The 27220-nt window shown below is 38.9% G+C and overlaps 1 protein-coding gene across 3 annotated transcripts in view; it reads right to left on the bottom strand.

Annotated features, from left to right (window-relative positions):
* LOC140204237 (phosphatidylinositol-binding clathrin assembly protein-like) overlaps positions 1–27220 on the bottom strand; it is a 132315-nt gene that overhangs the window by 30755 nt on the left and 74340 nt on the right. Inside the window, exons 7-13 of one of the 3 annotated variants that reach the window (XM_072270778.1) lie at positions 24563–24669; positions 24327–24368; positions 21502–21587; positions 16317–16440; positions 11967–12115; positions 5023–5126; positions 1263–1346 (exon numbers count right to left, since the gene is read on the bottom strand). In XM_072270778.1, coding sequence (XP_072126879.1) covers positions 1263–1346; positions 5023–5126; positions 11967–12115; positions 16317–16440; positions 21502–21587; positions 24327–24368; positions 24563–24669 — 696 coding nt within the window. The remainder of the gene's footprint in view (positions 1–1262; positions 1347–5022; positions 5127–11966; positions 12116–16316; positions 16441–21501; positions 21588–24326; positions 24369–24562; positions 24670–27220) is intronic. The other 2 variants (XR_011887563.1, XM_072270779.1) reach the window with 2 other exon arrangements.

Here is a 27220-nt window from a genome sequence, read left to right as displayed (position 1 = left end):
ACTGATCCTTACAGTATGCTATTGTCTATCAACACTTGTTTCTTTATATTCCTGGCCTTTGTCTGTAGGCAATACAAGGAAATATTTTATAACCAATTTCATGTGCTCTGACTTTGCTGATCAACCTATTGAAAATCTGTATACATTACATCCACAAATAATTTTATTAGCCACATCCTAGAATAACTCCAAAAGAATGGTCAAACATAATTTCCCTTTCATAAATCCCAGCTGTCTGCTCAATCATCTAATTCTTTTATAGATACTTCTCTACAACATTCTTCATAAAGTCTTCTAGTATTCTCTAGCCTAATATGTTAGCCTACAAAACTGGTAGCTCCTTTCTGCTTACCTGTCTTAAATTATTAGCCCTGTTTGCTAACCCCAAATCTGTAGACACCATTCTGGAATCTATAGAATTTTTGAAAAGAAACACCTTTATTGTCATCTCTAAAAACTCTGGGATCTAGATTATCAGTACTTTAGGATTTATCAGTTATCAATCTCTCAAACTTCTTTAGTACTAAATTTCTACTAGCTCTAATTTGCTTCTTTAACTGTATTTGGATTTTTTCTCTTCATTCCCCAATACAAATTCTCCTGTCTCTGACTCTAACAGACACATTTGACATCCCTTTGCTTTTACATTTCTGATCAGTTTCCTCTCATTGACTCTTTTTTTAAATAAAAAAAATTCAGTATCTTGGATCTCCTCTATGAAAGTGTCTGTGCTCTCCCAAGAGGTAGAATACATCAATTAGCTTCCGTATTCATAAGTGACAATTTAGTAAATGTATGATATGTGACTACATTTTTGGACATTAAATATATGGGTGTAGAGCTTAAAATTTGCAGTTCATCTATTATGAAATTAGCAAAATATTTAACGTCATTCTCCAAATTATGACAGGCTAAAATTTATCATTCTTCAAGAACTAAAAATTAAAACTATCCTTGATTTTCAAAGAGTAGTCAAAGATTCTGTCACTTAGAGACTACTATTTCCTTGAAAAATACGATAAGCTTTCAACTCAATTGTACTGTAAAATAACAGCTTATTTTTTTTTTTAAAAAGTAAGGAAGTCTGGAAATCAACAGATAAAATCTCCGGTTTGATATGGAAGTAGGATTGAAGTAGGTCCACCTGCATTTGGAAGCTTGCATAGTGGCTAAATACTCATTTACTGTGCATCAATTTCTATATTTTCATATTGCTCTAGATATATCATTACTACACTGTATTTATTATACACAATAGATACCTGCATCAAAGATGTCTACCTCAGGAAAATGTTCAATTTTTGTGGATGTAGCAGGACTTGGTTCAGCAAAAGAGTTGAATACATCTAGAAAAAAGTTACAGAAATTATGTGTAGTACTAAACTTTTCTCACTTCACTAAATGGGTTTATTTTGGCCTATATTTAACTCACAATAAACTTTACCAAAATAATTTCCAGTCAGTGACACAATGCTGTTTTGAGAGCCAGCAACAGGCAAATTATTCACTATACTTCCTATGTCAGAAAAAAAAATAACTGAACATTAAATATACTTTGTTAGCTGTGAAGGACATTCTGAAGTGAATGTACAACACCGAGAAAAAAATTCACAATAATGATCCATTTGTTAGTACCAAATCATTTCCCCTTGATCCTCCACAATAACTGCAAACTCATACCTATTTCATGCAAATCTGAAAAAATGGCATTAATTCAGTCAAAATACTGACACTCAATCAACAAAGTCTGCATGAGAAACTCGGTGGGTTGAACAACATCTGTTGGAGAAAGGAACTGTGAAGATTTGAAACCCTTTATCAGGACTAAGAGGGAAGATAGCAAGTAAATAAGAGGAGGGGGTGTAGTGTAACAGGTGTCAGTGGGAGATTGATGTACCAAGGAAGGGTAAAGGATGATGGGCAGGTCAAGCCAGGTAAGTGAGGGGGTAGGGGCAGTATTGGGAGATGGAGCAACCAATAATTAGAGGTCAAATATGTCTTCAACTACAAAGTCAAGTGCCAAAAATACATGTCATTGCAATAATATGTCCTTCATACAACTCTTGAAGTGCGACCTTTCTCAGTGGAAGTTTGAAACTGCCCATCATTTGAGGCAAATTCTCAATCTGTTTCTGTTGCTGATATATATTGATTCAAGAACAAAATGGTCATTTTTGGAACCTAAATTTCTTAGCATGTGGCTCTAGATACCTGTACAACTTGTAGGATATCATGTATGAACAAGCGACATGATGATTCTTCTTTAGTTGTTTAAATTGCCAATATTATTCATGTGGAAACTTTGGGAGTTTACAAGTCTTATTTTTTTAAATCATGTGATACGAGTAAGAATGTACATATGATAGATACACACCTGCCGCAAAGAAAAATTCTACCTGCATAGATATCTGAGTAGCACAGCTTGGAGACCAAAAACAATGGCAAAGGGTGAAAGGAAACAGCAAAAACAATTACAAAACAGCCAATTAAATTACAACACGTTAATGTATGAGAACCTATTTTAGTAAGAATGAATAGTAATTAAAATAATGTGGCGATTTCCATTTAATGCAAAGATGGTGAATGTAGCACAAGGTCCAGCTGTGGTTTGTATTACAATCAGAAGCAGAAAGGGGATACATTAGATGGAGAGTGAGAAACACTAAGGGGAACCAATGTCGGCTATATAGCAACAAGATAAAACGACAATAATGACGTAACCTCTCCTAGACAATCAATAGAAGCTACTAAAGAAATACTTCTCACAACAATTATATATCATTCTTGCTCTGCAAATTAAATCCATCTACCTTTACCTTGCCTTTTGAAAGCCACAGGCTTTTAAACTCACGGCATAGCTCCAATACCTCTACTTCACCTGCCATTTGACTCTACCTTTGTCTGTCGATAGACCTTGACACTTTAAATTTAAAAAAAGACACAATTCTTCTTGATTTCAAATGCATTTAACTATTAAAAAACCTGATGCATAAAGCTGTAATCTAACCTAATTAAAGAGTTTGCACTTACTTCATGTAAAAGAGCCACATTCTATCCTAATAGAATATATGATTACAACAGAGCAAATTAACCACAGAGATATCTTGATGTTTAAAACTTTATTATTGTCTAAAATTATCTGAAAATTATCATTAAAAATATCAGTGTCACCAGTTTAGGTACCATTGTTTCTACAGAAATGTGAACTGCTTATCAGCTAGTGTCAAAGTGACCTGTAAACACTCAATACATTTAAAAATTAATTCAGGGATGCATGTCCGATTTTGAATTATCTGTTGGCAAAAAAGCTCAAGATCTGAATGTGCTTAAGTAGGGAATATGCACTTCTGTGCTGATTAATGTTATCTCAAAATATTTCAGTCACAAGTCACAAATCTAATTACCAAAGAAAAAAGCACCAAAAAGCTTATATTCATCTATTCTAAACGTACATCTACAATATAATAAAGTGCTTACCCATAACCAGATCTGTACTCCAAATCCAAGAAAGGGTGAACAGAGACAGGATCTGAACTTAGTTTGGAGTTGGGGATGTAGAAGTCAAATTCTCAGGATTTAGAATGAATGAACAAGATATTTGCAGGTTTGTGAACTTCCGGTAATTTTTTCACTTTATACAATCAGAGGTGGGCAGCCACACATAACCAATAATATGACCCAAATGTGATGGAGTAATTTGTTAATGTGCACAAGTTTAAAAAAAAATGCTTTTTCAGCTAGAAGGGAAGATGGCAATTGAGGACATTAGAGGTGGGGGGGGGGAGCGCTGAAATTTCATAAACCGATACAACTAATTAAGAAAACAAATTCCATTTATTTAAAATACAAAACAGCATAATCATTAATACTAGAGTACTCATGTGGCTGACCCAGTTGAATATCAACTCAATGGCAATCCTCAAATTATTGATGGGGAGGCGGGGGGGGGGGGGTAGGGAGGATACTAATGTAATGTAGATGGTTATACTCTCTTGAGAAAAAATCATCCATTGACTTAAACAATTAACCTTCAACAACAACAACCATCTTTGTGTGAAATACAACTTTGACCATCAAAGTGCTTTTACTTTGATGGCTATTCAGCTCCTTACTGATGTTAAGGATAATCACTGTGACTTCACCTCTGGAATTCAACTCTTTGGTCAATGTTTGGATCATGGTTGCAAAGAAGTCTGGAGCTAAGTGATCTGGCTGAAACCCAAACTTGGTTCATGAGTTAATGAAAGTACTGCTTGATATCACTATTGAGAACACCTATCGTTCTGTTAATAACTGAGAGCAGACTGTCATTTAGTAATTAGTAGGACTTTGTCCTGTTCTTGTGAACAACAAACATCGGGGCTATTTTCAACATCATCAGATGGATGCTGGTGTTATAAATGTATTTAAGTAGTGGTGTACCTAATCCACAAGTACATGTTCTCATTAAATACAGCTGGGATGCTGCTTGGTCCCAGACTTTACTGTATTCTCAGCCATAATTTTTAGCATTATAAGATTCATAAGTCCAAAGTAGATCACTTCAACCACAACTTCTGTCCATTTTCTTTGTCCAACAATGCCCTTTTCATAACTAGAGTAGGAAAGAGTAACTCAAGTGAGGAAACTTGACCATACAAGTTTGTTTTTTTATTTCTTCTTTTAAGTAATTGATATAATGAAAAAGGTAGACCATATTATAGGTCTCTAGAGGACACTGATAATTATTTTCTGCTGAATGAAAATGTGTACCCGGAATCCTTCTTGGTTGTCTTCCAATTTCCTGTCCATTCACTAATTTTCTCCCAGTTTCATTTCTGCTGAAAAATTGTTAGAAGTCTGGTTTGCAGTCTTTGTTCCACTTTTCTGTACTGTAAGCTCAGCAAGAATTCTTTGAGATATATGAAGGTAAAATGAACCATGCTATTGATTATAGTTCATTCACAAACTGATCAAATTCATACTTTATCAAAATGAAGATGGTGTCAAAATAATTGTTCGAGTTGATAGGAACCAACTTACCTCCCCAAGCATTAGCTACTGATTTTGATATTTCAGGGGTGCTCTGCACTGTTGGTACAAAAGCTGACTGCAGATTGAAGATATCATCAGAAAGACTGGGTGCACTGTATCAGAAACCAAAAAATTCCAAATTTAACGATACATGAAAATTTCCAATATAAAAAATTTGATCTGACATTTCTAGATTGAAACTGCAAATTGCAGGAGAGTCGTTCTCAGTGCTTAACAATGATATCCATGCATCTTTTATTGGTTTGAATTTATATCAGTATGCTGACTGTCAATACTGAATCCATTGAGAAGTGAATGTCAAAGATTTACACTTTTTGCACTACCTTTAGTCATCATTTTTGATCTCCAGAAAATGGGGCCCTAAATGCTCAAAGCCTGTCTCCTCTCTGGGAAATGTTCCAGAAGGTAGGGTTATCAACATTAAATACTCCCCCCCACCCCCAGAAGTTCAACAAGGGGCAAGAATTACTGCAGATAACACAAAATACTCTGCAGATGCTGGGGTCAAAGCAACACTCACAACACGCTGGAGGAACTCAGCAGGTCGGGCTGCATCCGTGGAAACGATCAGTCAACGTTTCGGGCTGGAACCCTTCGTCAGGACTGAAGAGGGAAGGGGCAGAGGCCCTATAAAGAAGGTGGAGGGAGGGTGGAAAGGAGAAGGCTGGTAGGTTCCAGGTGGAAAAACCAGTAAGAGGAAAGATAAAGGGGTGGGGGAGGGGAAGCAGGGAGGTGATAGACAGGAAAGGTGAAGAAGGAATAGGGGAAAACACAATGGGTAGTAGAAGGAGGCGGAACCATGAGGGAGGTGATAGGCAGCTGGGGGAGGGTGCAGAGAGAAATAGGAATAGGGGAAGGGAGGGGGGAGGGAATTACCGGAAGTTGGAGAATTCGAAATTCATACCAAGGGGCTGGAGACTACCTAGATGGTATATGAGGTGTTGCTCCTCCAACCTGAGTTGAGCCTCATCATGGCAGTACAGGAGGCCGTGTATGGACATATCTGAATGGGAATGGGAAGCAGAGCTGAAGTGGGTGGCTACCGGGAGATCCTGTCTGTTGTGGCGGACAGAGCGGAGGTGCTTGACGAAGCAGTCCCCCAATCTGCGTCGGGTTTCACTGATGTAGAGGAGACCGCACCGGGAGCACCGGATGCAATAGATGACTCCAACAGACTCACAAGTGAAGAGCTGCCTCACCTGGAAGGACTGTTTGGGGCCCTGAATGGTGGCAAGAGAGGAGGTGTAGGGACAGGTATAGTACTGACGCTTACAGGGATAAGTGCTGGGTGGGAGATCCATGGGGAGGGACGTGTGGACCAGGGAGTTGCAGAGGGATCGATCCTTGCGGAAAGCGGAGAGGGGTGGGGAGGGAAAGAAGTGCTTAGTGGTGGGGTCCTGTTGAAGGTGGCAGAAGTTGCGGAGGATAATGTGCTGGATCCGGAGGCTGGTGGGGTGGTAGGTGAGGACAAGGGGAACTCTGGCCCTGTTGTGGTGGCGGGAGGATGGGGTGAGGGCCGAAGTGCGGGAAATGGAGGAGATGCGGGTAAGGGCATCATTTATGACGGCAGAAGGGAAACCACAATCCTTAAAGAAAGAGGACATTTGAGATGTCCTGGAACAGAAAGCCTCATCCTGGGAGCAGATGCGGTGGAGACGGAGGAACCGGGAATAGGGAATGGCATTTTTGCATGTGGCGGGGTGGGAAGAGGTACAGTTGAGGTAGTTATGACAGTCAGTGGGCTTGTAGAAGATGTCAGTGGACAGTCTGCAGAGATGGAGACCGAGAGATTGAGAAAGGGGAGAGAAGTGTCCGAGATAGACCAAGTGAATTTGAGGGCTGGGTGGAAGTTTGAAGTAAAGTCAATGAAATTGACGAGCTCAGCATGGGTGCAGGAAGCAGCACCAATGTAGTCGTCAATGTACCGGAGGAAAAGTTGGGGAGCAGTACCAGAACAGGTTTGGAGCACAGACTGTTCCACATAACCAACAATGAGGCAGAAATAGCTAGGGCCCATGCGAGTTCCCTTAGCTACACCCTTAGTCTGAAGAAAGTGGGAAGAGCCAAAAGAGAAGTTATTAAGTGTGAGTACCAGTTCCGCCAACTGGAAAAGGGTATTGGTGGTGGGGAACTGGTGAGGTCTATTATCCAGAAAGTAGCGGAGGGCTTTGAGGCCTTCTTGATGGGGAATGGAGGTGTATAAGGACTGGACATCCATAGTGAAAATGAAGCGGTCGGGACCAGGGAACAAATCTGATCAACTGATTTTGAAAACACAAAAAAGCCAGAGTATGGAAAAACTTGGTGTCATAGTCCAACACATACTTTAGCAAACTATTTTCACTCATGCTCAGAAATCATCATGAAAACACTACATGAAAGAAAGCAGTATTCAAGAGGCAAACATTTAAAATAAAATTATGAGTTACGTCAACAACAGCTTCTGTAGAAGATTGATACCAGTGCTGGGCAATTATTTGTGTGCAATTTCAGCCTTGATATTTGCTGTCTATAAAAATTTGGTGATTAAGCAAAATAAAATTATGTTAAGTGAAGGATATGCATGTACTTTGAAGGAATTCCTTTTCTACTTTACATTGAGTCATAGAGCATAGAATTACTATTCTGCCTAGACTAGCCCCATTAATCTGCACCTGGAACACAGTTCTCTATACCCCTCCCTCCCATCCATGTACTTATCCAAACTTCTCTTAAATGTTGAAGTCAAACCCACATCCACCAATTCCGCTGGCAGATCATTCTACTCTTTCACCATCCTGAGTCAAGTAGTTCCATTTCATGTTCCTCTGACATATTTCACTTTTTAACTTTAACCCATGACCTTTAGTTGTAATCCCACCCATCCTCAGTGGAAAAAGGCTGCTTGCATTTACCACATCTACACCTCTCATCATTTTGTTTACTCAATCAAATCTCCCCTTATTCTCTTGCACTCCAAAGAATAAAGTCCTAACCTAGTCAACCTTTTCCTATAACTCAAGTACTCAAGTCTTGGCAATATCCTTGTAAATTTTCTCTGCACTCTTCAATCTTATTGATATCTTTCCTGTACATACGTGACCAGAACTGAACACAAAACTCCAAAGTAGGCCTCAACAACAATTTATACAACCTTAACATAACATCCCAACTCCTGTACTCAATACTCTGAATTATGAAGTCCAATGTGCCAAAAGATCTCTTTACGATCCTATCTATTTGTGATGCCACTTTCAAGGAATAATCTGTATTTTCGGATCCCTCTATACCGCTGTTCTGCTTCTAGAGGCATTGCCTGTTTTGTATGCAGTTTATTTTGTACAAATATTGCTACCCGTTTGTAAGCTATTTATTACATCATTTCCTGTGTGTGTCACTTTGGATTTCCACTTAAGCAAGCCCTCTAATATGACATGGTTGCTCAAGAGGATGAAATCAAAGCAGCAGGCAAAGAAAGGAACCAGCTTCCTATCATGCTTCACACTAAATTTTTACCCAGTCCTCCTCCTGAACTTGCATCCTCTACTTCAGATTCAAACCCAAACTAAGATGAATCCTCATTTAAAGTAGAAAGTAAGAAGAGCCCAAGGTCACCCAACTTGGAAACAAATGGGTGTTGACTACTTGATAAGAGTACACAAGGGCTGAAGAGTTCACCATGCATCAGTGGCTCACCTTTCAACAGAAGCTAGTGCAGAGCCAGCTGCATGGCCCTCACTTGCTGCACCAAGCTGTGGTGATAAATAACCATCGGACAATAGTTTGAGTGAGATGCACAGTTTGGCCAGAGGAGCCCTCAGGCAAAGTCAGACCAAATGTGGACAAGATGGTCATCCTGATTGTGGAGGAGAATCTTGGGGAGTAGTAAGAAGAACTGGAGAAATAGTAACAATATATTGCAGAGCATGGTGCAGCAAGCACCAGTGGTCTCCAGAAAACTGAGCCAAGAATATATTGATACTTCCAAAGAACTAGACACAGATACAACTGTAAATTCAGGGCCAGCAACTTGGCCAACACAACCACGGTGGGGAGCCAGCTGAGGGTCCATCAGATGTAGCCTCTTCCCCGTACATTCTAAAGAGATGTTCTAGAACAGCAGAAATCACCGGAAGCAGAGCCAGTGGATTTGTCGCAGAGTCAATGGAGGGGAGGTCTTCTTACCCATCTTTCATTGACTGCAACCATATTCCCAATAAAAGGGATGAGAATCCAATCCCTGAAGCTGCATATAGTAGTTCACATCTTAAGGACATAGCTGACAAGATCCCACTACTCGACTCTTCTGCTGAGATTCTCTTGTTGCTTGGCAGACTCCTTCTGTGCACATGAGGTTTGTGAACAGTGCAACGGTTGGTATGATGCAACTTATGCCCAATGACCGGACCTGGGTTGGGTCACAGTGGGTGCAGCCTGCCTTGATGGTGCTCGTCAACCCAGTGTCACAAATTTAAGATTAATGAGTGCCAAGTCATTTTAGACCTTGTGAGAGCTGTATCTATATGAAAGTGAAGATTGTAGGAGTAGCTAAAGACAGCCTTTGTAGTGGTTATAACATTTGTAAGCAACCTCTCTGTAGAGCAACTGCATCAAGCAAAGGTTAGAATCCTTATTGTTGTTCAAAGACAGATATATTTAGAGGAAGTGCAGTGCATCACAAAGCAGAACCCTCTTTCAGTCCAAAGTTACCTTAGTGAACTAGGTCAATACTGAGGGAAACAGCAAGTTGGAGGACATATTAAGGGACATCTCACTTCAGAGGTACCTCACCCAATCGGCATATTGGGTGAGCACTGTGTCACCGGTCTACTCATCAGACATTACCATGAGCAAATATGTCAAAGACAACATTCCTGAAGCAAGAACAGCTAAAGACCGTGCAGAAAGACTGTTTCCAAGACCAGTCTCTGAGATAGTCCTTGCTTTGCCAAAGACTTAATGGAATTATTGTTTGACTTTTGGTTTCAGTAGTTAAGTTTCTCATCATGGATGTCAGGCTGGGAGTGTTCTGCCTCTAGAGACACTGTTTATTTTGTATGTACTTCTTTGTACAAACATCACTCCTGATCACAAACATTTTCTTTTTACATAATTTCCTGTGTGGGTTAATTTAGATTTTGATTTGGAGCAAACAGAGTAGAAAGACATCCATCTCCATCCACTCCTTATTTGCCCCTTGAAATAGCTTTCTTAATATTGGTAAACACTTAGTAGATGTACTTTGAACGATAAACATAATAGTTCCTTTATCGCTATTAAATTGTCATTGTACCACGAGTTCACTCTAGTTCACGGCATAGCTATAGAATTTTGCATTTGTCCATTACCTTGTTTAATGCTGATCGTGGAATAATTGTTAATATTAGTATATTCAGGCACGTGATGATTCTGTATTGAATCTAATATGTGTTTTACTTTTTGCATTTTTATAAAGTTTTCTCATTAAAAACTCTGAAGGAAGCTTCTGGCTCGGGTGATTTTTAAGAAGGTGTTTAACACCCTGCCTACCTTTATACACAACACTCTGTGAGGGCAGTAGAAATGTAGTCTTCAGTGGCTGACCGTTCATGATGCAAGTTCTACCCTGGTTATTCTCTTAAAGTGCAACACCTCACACTTGTCTGGATTACATTTCACCAGCCATTTCTCAGCCCATTTTTCCAGCTGGTCCAAACCCACTGCAAGCTTTGATAGCCTTCCTCACTGTTCAGTATGACCCCAATCTTTGTTACCATCCTCAAATTTGCTGATTCAGTTTACCACATTATCATCCAAGTAATATAGATGGCAAATAACAATGAACCCAGCACAAATCTCTGTGGCACACCACTAGTCACAGGCCTCCAGTCAGAGATACAACCATGTATCATTCTTTGACTTCTCCTGAGAAGCCATTGTGGAATCCAATTTGCTATCTCATCCTGAATGCCAAGTGACAGAACCTTCTTGACCAGCAGCTCACGTGAGACCTTGTCTATAGACTTGCTAAAGTCCATGTAGATAACATCCACTGCCTTGTCATCTTCAACTTTCCAGGTAACTTCCTCGAAAAACTTGAAGGTTAGTAACGACTTACCATGCACAAAGCCAGTTTTACTATTCCTACTCAGTCCCCATCTATCCAAATATTTATATATCTGTACTTTAGAAAACCTTCCAATAACTTACTTACAACTGACGTCAGGTTCATTAGCCTATAATTTCCTGGCTTATTCTTAGAGCATTTCTTGAACAACAGAACAACATGTATATCCTCTAATCCTTTGGATCTTCATCCACAGCGAAGGATGTTTTAAATACCTGTGCCAGGGCACCTGCAATTTCAGAACTATCCTCCCACAAAGTCTGCGGGAATACTGTCAGACTCTGAAGATTTATCCATACTAATTTGCCTTAAGACACCAAGCACCTTTTCCTCTGCAACTTGTATACAGTCCACAATCTCACTGTTGTTTTGCCTTAGTTCTACAGACTGTGTCCACCTCCTAAGGAAATACAGATACAAAAAAAATCTATTTGAGATCTCTCCCATTTCTTTCAGCCCCATGCATAAATAACCACGCTGATCTTCAAGTGGACCAATTTTGTCCCTTACTATCTGAACAAGTTGTTTATTTCACTGTAAGTATTCAATGTTACACTAATTTGCACATTACTAAATCTGTATTCTTGACGTACTTGGTATTTTAAAAATCACAACTTTCATATACAAGAACTTTAACAAGTTTAATTTTACTCCTACAATCCAATTCCTGATAATTTTATTTTTAATAGTTTCTATTATATTTCCATAAAATATCTAAAAGAATTGACAATTTTCAGCATGCAACTCAGATGAATTAATTGAGCTCAATTTGTAGTTAAATGGTGAAATTAAATTTATGGCTCACAGCTTTCACAAAGTATTTTGGGTTAAACTAAAAGATATTCACCTGTTAGTACTTGTTACTGGTGTGGCAACTGAGAATAGATCAACTGCTGTTGTTGTATTTATGCTTTTCCCTGATGTGGAGCTTGGAGACACAGTGGTGGATGCAGTTGCAGACTGTGATTGTATCGGTAGCTCTTTATGCCGCTGTTCCTGTTAAGAAGAGTTAATTCAAATTTATCATGATGTCCTTGCAAAAGTGTAATATGTATAAGCAAAATAAATATGAATTCAGCTGTTAAAATAATGAGAAATATTATTTACCTGTATCAAAAATCCAGGTCAAATAGCATCACACTACATATGCTGAGATTAGATTAGGTACTTCGAATTGAAGGGACTGGTTCTAAATCAAGGTCTCTCAAATTCAAATTTTTGGCCAAGTTTTTACAATCTAATGAAGCCCCGGTTAAAAAACTTCAATATTCTCTTCAAAACTACGTCATTAATTGGTTTGCAGACTTGGAATGTCCTAAATTCAACTGACACAATTTAGGAGAGCTCACGTTGGTCATGGTTAGGATGTGATAAGCTGCATTACTACCCCTAAACTGGGATAAGGGTGGAAAATAGACATTCACAAGTCATGAATCAAAAAGTAAACAATTTTTTAGCCATTGATATCACTTAGTCTATTTAAAATAATTTTCCAAATAATATCCTAAAAAGGAGCAACGCAGGGTGAAAGGAAGTCAATGGGTAGTAGTCATTATCTGGCAGGTTTTGAAACTCAACTCCGGACTAAATGAGGAATACAAGGCTAGGTCATGCATTGTGATTTTCTTAACAGTTACTTAAAATCACACATATGTATACACACACACACATTTTATTTATATATATTATATACACACACACATACACACACACACACACACACACATATATATTTATAGAGTTAGTGTGCCTAAGACTTTTGCACAGTACTGTATTTGTAAAAAGTGGAGTGGAGAGTGAGTTTGTAAATCTGGTGGGAGCAAAAAAATGTTGGGAATGGAGAGGGTGGAGTGCTGCAGAGGGGTGTGGGACAGGTGGCAGAGGAGGAGCGCTGGGGAGGGCAGTGGCACAGGTCCAGATACACCCAGCCCTGAGAATCCAGGCAAGCCATTTGATTCCAAACAACTGGTTTATTGATCATTACAGAAAGCCTCTCTGGTGTTTCCCATTCCCTCCCCTCTCCCAAACACGATTCTCTCTCCTTGCCCCCTTCCCACTCTCAGTCCACAATAGACACCCATATCAGAGTCAGGTTTATCACCACTCACATCATGAAATGTGTTTGTTTGTGGCAGCAGTACAGTGCAAAACATAACATTACTACAGTACTGTGCAAAGAAATAAATTCTCTCCCCCCTTTAAAATTTTGTCAGAAGTTAAATTCTGGTAAGATGGCAGCACACTTGGATGCAGCAGCCTCTCCAGGGTTAACCAAAGGTGTTTTCGTCTTTTTCCAATTGTCTTTTTTATGATTGCAAGACAATGCTAGAACATTTAGAACTTCAAGTATTGCAGATCTATCCCATCAGCAAGTTGCTTGTTGGCAGAGGAGCTGGAATCGGTGCGATGCAACACCCTTTTGGACTTTGGTAATGCAAAATATTGCTAGTCCATTTCATTGGTTTATTGGCAAGACCGAAAGTGGGGGAAACAGTGTGGCCTCAGTTATAGTGAGGACTAGGCTTCAAGCTGCAGCCTTGTCTGATGCACCAGTCCAGGAGGGAGGATGGTGGAGATGGTGTGGTGCAGTGTCCATTTGGGGCTAGCCCTTCCATCAGTGCTTCCCTCCAGTGTTTGCTCTGTGGAAGACATCCTGGATTGCATGCGTGCATTCTTCTGCAGACTGCTGAGAATTGCTTATTCTTGCCAAAAATACCCATGCACCGTCAATTTACAGGACATGGCACACAGGGACTTTTATGTATAAAAATATATACATCTTATATGTGCTATACATGTGTCAGACATGGATATAAGCAGCACTGGGCCCCACAGGGGACTGTATTGACTCCTTTCCTGTTTACCCTCGGACTTTAGATACAACACTGAGTCATGTCATCTGCAGGAATTCTCTGATGACTCAGCAATAGTTGAGTGGATAAAGGGAGGACAGGAGGAGGAATACAGGGCCCTGGTGGAGGACTTTGTCAAATGGTGCAAGCCAAATCATCTGCAGCTCAACGTCAGTAAGACAAAGAGGAAGTGATGGACTTCAGGAAGACTAAGCCTGCACCGCCCCCTGTTACTATTGATGGTGCGGATGTGGATGTGATGAGGATCTACAAGTACCTGGATGACAGAATAGAGTGAATCACCAGCACAGAGGCTGTATACAAGAAGGGCCAGAGTCATTTCAATCTCCTGGGGAGTATGCAGGCCTCTCCTTCACATGTTCTACCCATCTGATGTCACCAGTACAATCTTCTCTGCAGTGGTGTGCTGGGGCAATGGTGTCAACACGGGTGATGCCAACAGGCTCAATGAACTGAATAGAAAGGCTGGCTCTGTTACTGGAGTTAAACTGGACACACTGGAGGCTGCGGTAGAACAAAGGACCCTATGGAAAATCCTGGCAATTCTGGCACCTTGCCTGAACAGATGAGCACTTTTAGACACAGACCAAGACAACTGTGCTGCTCCAAAGAGCACTATATGAGGCCACTCTTACCCTTGGCCATTAGGCTCTATAATGATTCAACCTGTAGCTGGGGAAGTGATGACCCCGTCCTGAGAAACTGAAACGACTTATTTTTTTAAAATTCTTTCTTACTTCTCTTGTAATATTTGTACATCTGTGCGCTTGTAATGTTTCTGTGTCACTGTAATTTCCTTAGGGATCAATAAAGTATCTACGTGCCTTGTGCTGTGTATGAGTGCGGGAACTGCATCTTGCACCTTGTCCCCAGAGGAACACGTTGCTTCATTTGGCTGTATCCATGGGTATTCAATGTGTGGTTGAATGATAATTAAAAAAACTTAAACTTGAACCTTAAATGTTTTAACTATTTTGTTCTCCCAAATGAAATATTTGATGGACAGAATTGTATTAGATACATTTGTTGCAAACATCTTTCAAAATTGTAATAAAATAGATGAATTTTATTTTGGACCCACAACAATAGAATGTAACTTCAAAATCTAGTTTATCTGTCAATCTGAGATAGTTCTCAGATCCAAAATACTTTTAGCTGCGAAGTACATACTCTATCACTATACAAATTCAGGCAAAGGTTTAGTGATAGTTTTGAACATGTATTACTTGAGTATTGAAAGGAGATGTGTTGGTATAGACAACATAATACAGGACATTCAGCCCATGATGTTGTGCTGATTTTTAAACCTACTCAGAAGATCAATTTAAACCTTTCTTCCTACATAACCTCCATTTTTCTATCAGGCAGGTGCCTACCTAATAGTTTCTTAAATGCTCCTAATAGATCTTCCCATCTTCCTCTACAACGAAACCTGGCAGGGTGTTCCATGCATCCACCACTTTGTGTAAAGAACTTACCTCGCGACAATTCCCCCTATACTTTCCTCCAAACACCTTAAAATAACACTCCTTTGTCTAAGCCATTTCTGCCCTGGGAAAAGGTCTCCAGTTATCCAGTCACCTCTCATCCTCCTTCAAGAGAAAAGCCCTAGTTCGCTCAACCTATCTTCATAGGACATTCCCTCTACCCAGGCAGTTGAATGGATAATTATGGACTTCAGGAAGGCAGAGGCTGCCCACTCCTCAGTGGACATCAATAGTCTGCTGTAGAGAGATTGAAGAGCATAAGGTTCCTTAGTGTGTACATATCAGACGATCTAACCTAGACCCAACTTAGGCATGTTAATTTGTTGCCAATTTATTGATAAGGCAAAAGCTGCCAAATTAACATCCTCTGAATTGGAGGATGAATGTTAAAATCTTGTTACAAGTTTGCTCAACACATAGTGATTACCAGCTAAAAAGCTACAATAGAGTAGAAAATGACGAAAAGTGGAATGAGGTACAAAATGTACCACAGCTTCTTCTCTTCAGCCTGACCTCTAACTGCAAGACACCTGTTTGTTAGAATCCATAACCTCACAGAACCTACCAAATAAATCCCTCACTCCATCCCAAAGTTTGTAACTCCAAGGTCAAAGATCCAAGATTTGATTAAGAGCACTTTAAGAATGCTGAAACAGTATTAAGGGATATTAATGAATGCTGAATCAATTTTTCACCACTCATTCACAAAATGAGCATCCAAATAACTTAACAATGAACACAAGAAGCTGGTGTTCATGTTTCAGTACACTTTAATCACAAACCAAGTCAGGATACATACAGGAAGTTAAATGCTAAATGGGGAAGAAAGCCACAAACCTTGAGAGCTTGTAGTCTAGCTTGTTCTTCTTCCAGAGCTGCTTGCTTTTCCCGCTCGTCAACTTTACTCAAAGACATCCCTGTATTGGAAAGAGTGGAAACTGCATTCGATAGGGTTGTTGCTCTGCAGAGTGGGAGGAGACAAATTTAAGTAGTATCAATTAAGCTCAGTGACAACAGTACTATTAATGATTTAATATACATTTGTAACTATCCCTCTTGCACTATATTTATGTGCAAAAATTAACTTGCATTTATTTTAATTTACTGTAACTTGACTCCTTTCCTCTTTAAAGACTTTTATCTGTGCAAATTTACTTTGCTTTAAAACACCCTACTTCAAATGTAGCTCACTGGCTAACAGCGCTGTCAATAAATATACTGAAAAAATAAATTGTGGATCTACTGTTCATCTATCTATTCAAAAACATGACAAAGCTTACTGTGTAATTTAGTTCCCATTCTTGAAAGGACTAGAATACATATATTGAGGACAGACAGAATTAACTGACTTTAGTGTTTTATAATTTGCAACAGTGGCATCAACAATGAAGACAAGTTGATTGTTGTAATGTTCAGCTTGTAATGTTGGCCATGTTAAAAGCTGTAATCATTGCATACTTTAAAATATGTATTAAATAGTCTCTGTATCATTAAGTATTTCTGAACAGTTGAATTAAATGAACTGAAAAGACGCAATAATTGTTGAAGGGTATTTAAGATTTTTGTTTTAAACTATTAACTTTCCCTATAAAATTATACGATACAAACATTTGGGCACCCCTGGTCAAAATTTCTGTTACTGTGAATAAAGCAAGTAAAAGATGAACTGATTTCCAAAAGGCATAAAGTTAAAAATGACACATTTCTTTAATATTTTAAGCAAGAAAACTTTTTTATTTCCATCTTTTACAGTTTCAAAAGAACAAAAAAGGAAAAAGGCCTGAAGCAAAAGTTTGGGCACCCTGCACGGTCAGTACTTAGTAACACCCCCTTTGGCAAGTATCACAGCTTGTAAACGCTTTCTGTAGCCAGATAAGATCTTTCAATTCTTGTTTGGGGGATTTTCGCCCATTCTTCCTTGCAAAAGGCTTCTAGTTCTGTGAGATTCTTGGGCCGTCTTGCATGCACTGCTCTTTTGAGGTCTAGCCACAGATTCTCGATGATGTTTAGGTCCGGGGACTGTGAGGGCCATGGCAAAACCTTCAGCTTGCGCCTCTTGAGGTAGTCCATTGTGGATTTTGAGGTGTGTTTAGGTTCATTATCCTGTTGTAGAAGCCATACTCTTTTCACCTTGGCTTTTTTCGTTTACAGACAGTGCGAAGTTTGCTTCCAGAATTTGCTGGTATTTAATTGAATTCATTCTCCTCTCTACCAATAAGTGTTCCCTGTGCCACTGGCTGCAACACAAGCCCAAAGCATGATTGATCCACCCCCGTGCTTAACAGTTGGAGAGGAGGTTCTTTTCATGAAATTCTGCACCCTTTTTTCTCCAAACATACCTTTGCTCATTGCGGCCAACAAGTTCTATTCAAAAGGTTCAAAGGAACATCTAAACAAGCCTGATGCATTTTGGAAACAAGTCCTAGGACTGATGAAGTTAAAACAGAAATTTTTGGCCACAACGAGCAAAGGTATGTTTGGAGAAAAAAGGGTGCAGAATTTCATGAAAAGAACCCCTCTCTAACTGTTAAGCACAGGGGTGGACCGATCATGCTTTGGGCTTATGTTGCAGCCAGTGGAATGGGGAACACTTATTGGTAGAGGGAAGAATGAATTCAATTAAATACCAGCAAATTCTGGAAGCAAACATCACACTGTCTGTAAAAAAAAAAGCCAAAGATGAAAAGAGGATGGCTTCTACAGCAGGATAATGAACCTAAATGCACCTCAAAATCCACAATGGACTACCTCAAGAGGCGCAAGCTGAAGGTTTTGCCATGGCCCTCACAGTCCCCTGACCTAAACGTCATCGAGAATCTGTGGCTAGACCTCAAAAGAGCAGTGCATGCAAGACGACCCAAGAATCTCACAGAACTAGAAGCCTTTTGCAAGGAAGGATGGGCGAAAATCCCCCAAACAAGAATTGAAAGATTCTTAGCAGGCTACAGAAAGTGTTTACAAGCTGTGATACTTGACAAAGGGAGTGTTATTAAGTACTGCCATGCAGGGTGCCCAAACTTTTGCTTCTGGCCCTTTTCCTTTTTTGTTATTTTGAAACTGTAAAATATGGAAATAAAGTTTTCTTGCTTAAAATATTAAAGAAATGTGTCATCTTTAACTTTATGCCTTTTAGAAATCAGTTCATCTTTTACTCGCTGAGCTGTTCACAGTAACAGGAATTTTGACCAGGGGTGCCCAAACTTTTGTATGCCACTGTATCTATTTCAATTTTATAAGTAAATAGTAATGTCCATTACAAAAGTGGGTAAAATAAAATCTGAAAATTTGAAGAGATTTCAATTGTATTTATCATCAAATGACCATCAGAAATAGGGTATCTTTAGTCAAATTTCAGGAAAGTTTATAATTGCCAGGTTAGAAGAAATCAGGCAGAGTGGCCAAACTATTAGAATGTGAAACACAATCATCATCCTGAGGATGGGTCTCAGCCCAAAATGTTGACCGTTCATTTCCATGGCTGCTGCCTGACCTGTTGAGTTCTTCCAGCATTTTGTGTATGTTACAACATTGACAAGTTTGGTGATGACAAATCTGTATGAGAGTGAGCAGTAAGGTACATGCAGAGAAGCCTCAGTGGGAGATGTAGACATGTTTAATTTTCTGTGTTATATTTCACCTATTCAACATGGAAAACTGAGATAGAGAAAGCCAAAAAAAGTACGTTTAAAATGGTGACAGGTTAAAAGATTTAGAGAGATCTGGGTGTCTGCATACACAAAAGGTACTAACTAGCAATTAGGAAAGCCAACTGTTGCCCCTTATTGCAAGAGAATTTGTGAATAAGAGCAAAAGTATCTTCTGTCAATGATCTACTCAGTAACTTGGGACAGCAGATAACTTGCTTCCAAACTGGCTAGTGGTTTGTGGGTGGGAGGGGTTGGAAGGTTATGAAACTAATATGCAAACCAAAGCCTCTTCCACAGATGGGGCTGGAAGTTCATTACATGGTATACTCCTTCGCCACTCATGCAATGCTCAGTGTTCCCAATGCCTGGTGTCAAAGTCCCTAATATAACTTCTTGAATTTTCTTTCTCCATTTTGACCAGTCATAGGCTAGGCATTCCCTGGAGTCAGTATAGACGTTACACTTCTTCAAGGAGGCACACTTGAATCTTCTTTTTCTTGTTAACCTCCTTCCATGACAGAGCTCAGAAAAGAGTGTCAGTTTTGTAATTTGGCATCAAACATAGTCAATGAACAATGCAGTATGTACAACATAGAAAACTGAGTGCAACTAGAGTCCAAAGCTGAGGATGTTGGCCGGAGAGAAAGCTGCAAACTTTCCCTCACTCTCCAGTGAAAACAGTGGATTTTGCAGGGATAGTATTGATAGGTTGTGTCAGAGGAATAATGGCACCCAATGGCAACTCTTTTGCTTGCATCTTCAGAAACAGCTCTATTTCCACCTTTAGTATCTTTATTTTTCCCTTTCAGGGTTCTTTTGAAGACCCTGACCTGGAGTTACACACAGGCTTTGGTTCTTTGCGGGAATGGGACCCATTCTCTGGGTTCCACGACTGGTCGTTATTCAACATGCCAAGGGTTTGGCCTGAGTCTCCATCGTGTTCAGAAGCCTAAGATCTCGGGACTCTGGAGATGGGTGGATCGAGGGTTGGCGTCACTGCCAGAGATTCATGTGTCGTTGGGGAGGCCAGAAAATCTTTCATTGTGGGCCCAACGACCCGAAGTCTTGGGATCTTTGGACACAGAGCTCGAAAAAAGTGATGAAACGGACTTTTAACATCGTAAACCAGCGAGTTGTTGTTACGTCTCCCGCTCACTGTGAAAATGGGGGACACCTCCCTCTCCCTTGCCAGGGAGAGAGAGAACATGTGGTTTGTCAAATATTGGATGAAATGCGAAGCCTTTGGGGTAACTTTGGTCTGTGTCTTTGCTATTGCTTAGCACACGCTTGGGTTCGGTGATGGTACCAATGCGCTTTTTTTTGCTGATGGGGGGGAGGGGGGATCATTGCTTGCTACTGCTTACGCGCAGGAGGGGGGCTTTGGGGTTCTCATGTTTAAACGTCATTCATTCCTTGGGGCATTCTCTGTTTTCGTGGATGTTTGTGAAGAAAAAGCACTTCAGGATGCATATTGTATACATTTCTCTGACATTAAATTTGACCTTTGAAACTTTGATAGTATTTTCCAATGCCTTGAGATGCCCACTACATGCGATCTAGATCCCAGAAGCATATGAGGGCAGTGAAGCATTGCTACACAACACAACATTAATTTTGGGCTAGGTCTGAGGTTCTGATCTTCAAATACACTTTAAAAATTCCTCCATACATTAGTGACCTCTTCTACCACTGCAAGCTTATTTGCATGCCAACAAATCTTGTGAAACCCTAACAGCAAATGTTCCATTATTGAAACTTATTTTAGCTGATTTGGGCACCAGCTCTGAATTTTATCTCTATGCCTCTCCACTTGTATCTCCACCCCCTCCCTCCACGCCACAAGCTGCTTTTTTATAAACCTACAATGACCATGCTTCTTGCTGCCTTGGTAAAACACCCGGCACATTCAAAAACTCCACCCTGGACATTCTCTCTTCCCCCCCTCTTCAATTGGGCAGAAGATACAAAAGCTTGAAAACACGTACCACCAGGCTCAAGGACAGCCACTGTCCCGCTATAATAGACTATTAAATGGTTCCACAGTATGACAAAATGTTGACCTCACAATCTAGCTCATGATGATCTTTTATTTTATTGCTTACCTGCACTGCACTCTGTAGGTGTTATAGTTTTTCTCCATTGTTATTGTTTTACCTTGTTCTACCTCAGTGCACTCTAATGATTTGAACTGTATGACTGGTACGCAAAATAAACTTTGCACTGTATCTCAGTATATGCAACAATAATAAACTAATAGAATTACTAATATGTCCTGAAATCTCCAACTGTGGATTAATGTCATAAACACTTAAGTCGTTGGGATGTTTTCATATCTTGAATAAATTTCTTGCTGCGATCCTAATGGTAATGCTCACCTGTTTGCTGCAGAGAGTTCTTTTGTCTTTTTCCCTTCCAGAGATGCCAGGTGCTGCTCCAGTGCTTCAAGGAGACTGCTTGGAGCCTGTAGTGACAATGCAATGAACCAATGGTTAGATTTGAAAGTGAAATTTACCAAACCCCATTTTAATGAAACTCACATTTTCATTGCTTCAAGTGGCTTCTGGTGAATCAATAACAACAGAGATTCGAAGAAGGCAAACTTCTTTTCACCTGCACCAATGAAATCTATACAAAGGTCAATACCAAGAAATTGCATTTGTACTTGTACTGTAAGGGGAAAAAATGTAATTTGATCTATACAAGATCATTCCAAAATATCAAGCTTTTTGAATGACAGAAACACCATTGGTTCATTGTACTTTTTGCATTTAATACAATAGTTACTTTGTATTAGAAAGCACAAGTTAAAAACAATACTCAACTTTGAAGGTCTTGCAAATGCTAACATCCAGAATAATAGACCCACTGTACTTCCTCAATAAGCCACAAGGTGACAATATTTTATAAATAACTAGCTCCTCGGTATACATAAATTTAAGCCCAAAACAGTGCAATTATAAAGCTGTTTGAGTACCTCACCCCTCTTTCCTCACTGTCTACCCCCCTCCTCCAACTTGCTTATTAAGTGCTAAATATGGAATCTACTAGTTTAAGAATAAACCAACCACAATTTTAATCTTAGTGTGCTTAGCAAAATGAACTGGAATTATTAACTTTAGGTCTGTTCATTAATGCACAACCATTTTGAAACATTCAAACTTGCATTTTCTGAGAGATTGAATGGAGACCAGAGTCAGCCTAATAAATAAATTACTGACACTATGGCTTGGAGAAGTGATAAGCTACTCAGCTTTTAGCGTCACCATTATGTAAAGGAGGAGCAGTATCCATTAAATTCCTTGATAAAGAGGCAGAACAATCTATGGATACATCACAAGGAACTTAGGCAATCATATGGAAAAATAAATCTTTAACTGGTAAACTATAGTTGTGCAGATTATCAGAGATAGCATATTTTCCCTGAAGAGGATGCTCTGTGATTGTCAAATTCATTTGGTCAAAAATGTCGCAAGCTTTAATATTAGTGATTTTCTGCAATAAAAATGCATATCTGGTCAGAAACCTCCAATTTTTCCTCTAAATCTTTGCATGGAATTTGAAAGACATTCTGAAAATCTATATTTTTTTTACAACTCAGTGCAGCATCTTAAAACCATAAATGGGATACTTAATGCTTCAAAGCACTTTGGAAGCAGTTTTCTCCCCAAAAGTTTAACTAAATTACTGTACAACGGACACTCAATTTTAACAATGGTTTTGATCACGTTGTTTCATCTGCTGCACAGGTGAGAGACGGTGAATTCTTACTCATTGAAGGAATGAAATTGAGTGAAGAATTGGGCTGGAGAAAAACAATTTGTAATAAACGAATTTTTAAAAGATTAATGTTGCATTTTTGAAGATAAAAACAGCATCATTTTATGCCCATTGATGACTTGAGCCATGCAGGTTTGGTTCAGGCAAATATGCCCAGAACATAACAAAATCAATGCTATCCAGAAACATGCATATAATATGGCATTAGTCAAAATACTTTCCTACTTCTTGCATCAAGAGCAAATGTTGCGACGCACATGCTTGTTTTTCTTTGCATCTTCCATTCTTTTCAGAAGATACATTAATGTAGTGTCTCAACATTAATAAGATTTTAATAAGCTTTAAGATTAATAGCTTAAAAATGTTCGCAAGCACTTACAGCAAAAGATACAATAAAATTATGAATGCATTACTCTGTGACTATGTTACTACATGCAATTTGGGTTTACGAGTGTATTTACCTGCCTTCAAGATTAGCATTTAATAGAAATGAAGATTACAGCATGAGCACAATTCATTCGCCATGTGGCTATCACCCTCTCATAATGCCAGAATTACTTCAATGTTTTTAGTGATCCTCTTGCATCTTACCTATCATTGTCAAATTTGCTCCCTTTGCCCAAGATTCCAGCTGCTTGGGAAAACTATGGTTAGTATTTTCCTCTGAAATAGATTTGACCACTATTTTGTATAAATGAAGATTTGGAACACTTTTGCATAAAGAAAGTGCACTTAAAGAAATCAGTTAATTTATGCAATTTCAGTTGGCATCTCATAGTATTCACACAAAATTTTAGAAACTATTCATGCTTATATACATGTGAACACCTCAAATTTCCGGCACCAACTTTACTGACAAAACTTAAAGCTATTCAAATCTTTATTTCCAATAGCCTTTTCTTCTGCTACCCACAAAATTTAAAACTCAAAATCTGCACCATTCAACCTCTACTTTTTAATAACCTCCTAATTGTTTATCCATGAACTGCATTCCATGTTGATTAAGAACTTATGCTGGCCTCTATGGTAAAACAATAAATGTGTTTATCTATCCAATGTCTAAATCTATCCCTGCAGCCAACCCATTGTCTATGTTTGCCTCCATTGATCTTCAACATATTATTCACAACAAGCTGCACCCTGCCAATTCTCGCAGCAATATATTCAGCAAGATAGTTATCAAAGTCAGAAAGGTTAGTGTTGGGATATATTGGTCAACCACCCTTTAAGTCCTATTCTGCTGAGGAAAATCTTTTAGCACTACTTCATAAACCACAATGTTAACAAGCACAAAATTGAATTCACATACAATATACATGAATAAATCATGTATGCACAGAGACTCATGCTCTCTGTAGAAAAAGAAAACTTAAAACCCAGGATAAGGAAAATGGATAAAGCTAAATGATATATGTACACTGACCTGAGTTAGATCTGGAATGTCACCCTGATCAATTCCAACTTGCTGTGTCAACAAAGAAAAAGTTCACATTACTTCATGCAGTGGCAAGTAAATAAAAACGGATAGTGACTTGCATGCATATAGAAATGCTTAATATACAGGAAAGCAAAGTGGGGTTGTGGGAAGGAGAACGGGGATGGGTGGCAAAACTAGAATGGGTTGCGATGGACCACAGATGAGAAAAAATTGATGCTCACCTCTGCAGTTTTGAGGAATTCAGACAGCTTTGTCATTCTAGCCAAAAACTTTTTATAGATGTCTAAGGCCTCCTTGCACTGATTTTTCTTCATATCGAAGTATTTCTCTAAAAGATAATCAAGATAAGAGGTCTAGTACAAGTTTAAAAAAATCTGTTCCATTTCAAGAGTTCGTTTCAAAAAAACATTTAAATTCTTAAATATACATTTATTCCATACCTGCCACTGTATTTGTTTTTAAAGCAGCTGTAGTCAGAACCATTGAAATGCATGAAAACAGGAAATAAAACACACCTAATTAACTGCAACATTGCTGTTGAAATTGGTACAAGCCAAATAATTTCATAAAAATTGCTAACGTCCCAAATTGCACTTCTCATATCAAAGTTTGAAACTATGACTCCCAAAATATACTTTATTTCACATCAGGTATTAATATATTCTAAAGTTCTGAAATAACTAGGAATGAAATGCTTATAAAGGCTGAAAGTATGGCTGTTTCCCTACTTCCAAATGAAAAGAAGATGCATACTTAAACCTGCTTCTACATAGCTAAGATTGAATAGTCAATCACAATAGCTTGAAGCAAACAGAATAAATTGGTAGATGGTACACTGAGAATTATCACTCAATAGAACCCTTTAATGTATATGTGCAACAGCTAGCACTACCATATTTGTTGGCCTGCAAAAGCCCATTTTACTGAAGATTTAGAATGCTGAAAGCAGTAGCACTCAAAGGTATTAAATACAATCCTTTCCTCATGAATCATTGTTGGCATATCATGCCAAATAAGGCATGTTTGGTGTAGTTGAAGGGGTAGGACCCCCTTTTTAAAATAAGTTCATACGTTTAAAGTTCTGAAACCCTTTACATAATTAATTATACCGTTCATCCCTGTATCCTAGCAATCCTCTCATTGACCAGATTCAAATGTCTTAAAAATCAGTCAAAACACTTTATTAAAACAAGTCTATCTTTGAAAAAGAAATGAAATAGCAGTCAAAGTCCAGCTGAAGTAAAATACTATGATCAATGCTGGCAATTAGGAAATCATAAATTAGGTAATTTAAAAGAGGAAGGAAATATTCCATCTGCAATCAGAAAAGACTGGCATTGCTGCCATAACAGAAAAATAATTCAATCCTTTTGGTTGTTTTACCTTACCCACATGGGAAATATCTTGTACTCATAACAAACTATTTTTCATCAGTCCAGGAATGCAAAGCATGAAACTAAAAGGGTGATATCTTGGACCTGTTCATGAAAGTATTTTTATTTAAATATTAGCATCCTTCTAGGTTTATGTAGCTTCGAATACAATCCATCTTCATGTGTCAAGGGAGGTGTCTCCAGTAGCTAGGAATGGAAGATGGGTTAGGTGTATGGGTAGGTTGCAGGGTCGAGAGCAGGAGTTTCCAACCTTTGTTATGCCATGGACCCCTACCATTAACTGAGGAAACCTCTGGTATAGAGGATATTGCTCGATAACTAACGGTATACATTTCAACATACATTGTATTGTATTAAATATGATTAAATTTGATTGAAATGCTTGCTCAGCAGAAACCTCTAATGTCAATGATATGTGGACAACATTTGAAATCACAGATTTTTAGTGGGAACAATATCCATCTGTGGAGGGAAAGGAACTGTCATATTTCTCGTCGCAATATTACATCGGGACTGAGGCAGAATCTCAATCACAAACATCAACAATTCCTTTACCTCCACAGATGATGCTCAAGCAACTGAGTTCTTCCAGTAGTTTGCTTCTTGCTCCAGTTGTACATAAAATAATAATTGAGGCAATATTTGAAATATATACAAGTTTGCCACTGAAGTGATGAGTTATTTAAAACAATTGATCAAAACATTGGTCAGGCTAGAAACCACATTTGTTTAGACTGCAGACTTATTTTTTCAGATTTATTTCTTCACAAAGATAAATTGCTGAAAATAAGACTCCATGTTGTTCACAAAACTTAGCTAAAACCTTTCCCAGTGGTAGTAATAGCTAACCTTTTAAGATCAGTCATCCAGGACCAGGAAACATCTTAAACAGGCCTTACTAGATTTGTTTGTGAACACCAGCAATTACCACCAAATCCTCTTCGGAAGTTAGAATGAAATCTTGAAAATGGTATTTGATTAACATCAAGCCAATCGCAAGTGTGAGTGATTATACACAAAGACAAGGACCAAAAAGAAAACAAACAAATTGGTTCCAGTCAGATTGCTGGTAAATGATCACTTTTAAGTTCATTTTTATTTTTAATTTCACTGGCCCATTTTATGCTTCAATTACATTTGCCTCCACAAATAGAAAATGCACACACGAGGAAATCTGCAGATGCTGGAATTTCAAGCAACACACACAAAAAATGCTGGTGAACGCAGCAGGCCAGCCAGCATCTATAGGAAGAGGTACAGTCGACATTTCGGGCCGAGACCCTTCGTCAGGACTAACTGAGAGAAGAGATAGTAAGAGATTTGAAAGTGGGAGGGGGAGGGGGAGATCTAAAATGATAGGAGAAGACAGGAGGGGCAGGGATGGAGCTAAGAGCTGGAAAGTTGATTGGCAAGATACGAGGCTGGAGAAGGGAGAGAATCATGGGACGGGAGGGCTAGGGAGAAAGAAAGGGGGAGAGGAGAAGC

This window comes from Mobula birostris, chromosome 10 (genome assembly GCF_030028105.1).
Source record: "Mobula birostris isolate sMobBir1 chromosome 10, sMobBir1.hap1, whole genome shotgun sequence".
NCBI classification, from domain to species: domain Eukaryota; kingdom Metazoa; phylum Chordata; class Chondrichthyes; order Myliobatiformes; family Myliobatidae; genus Mobula; species Mobula birostris.
This window is presented reverse-complemented; position numbering and strand designations above follow the sequence as displayed.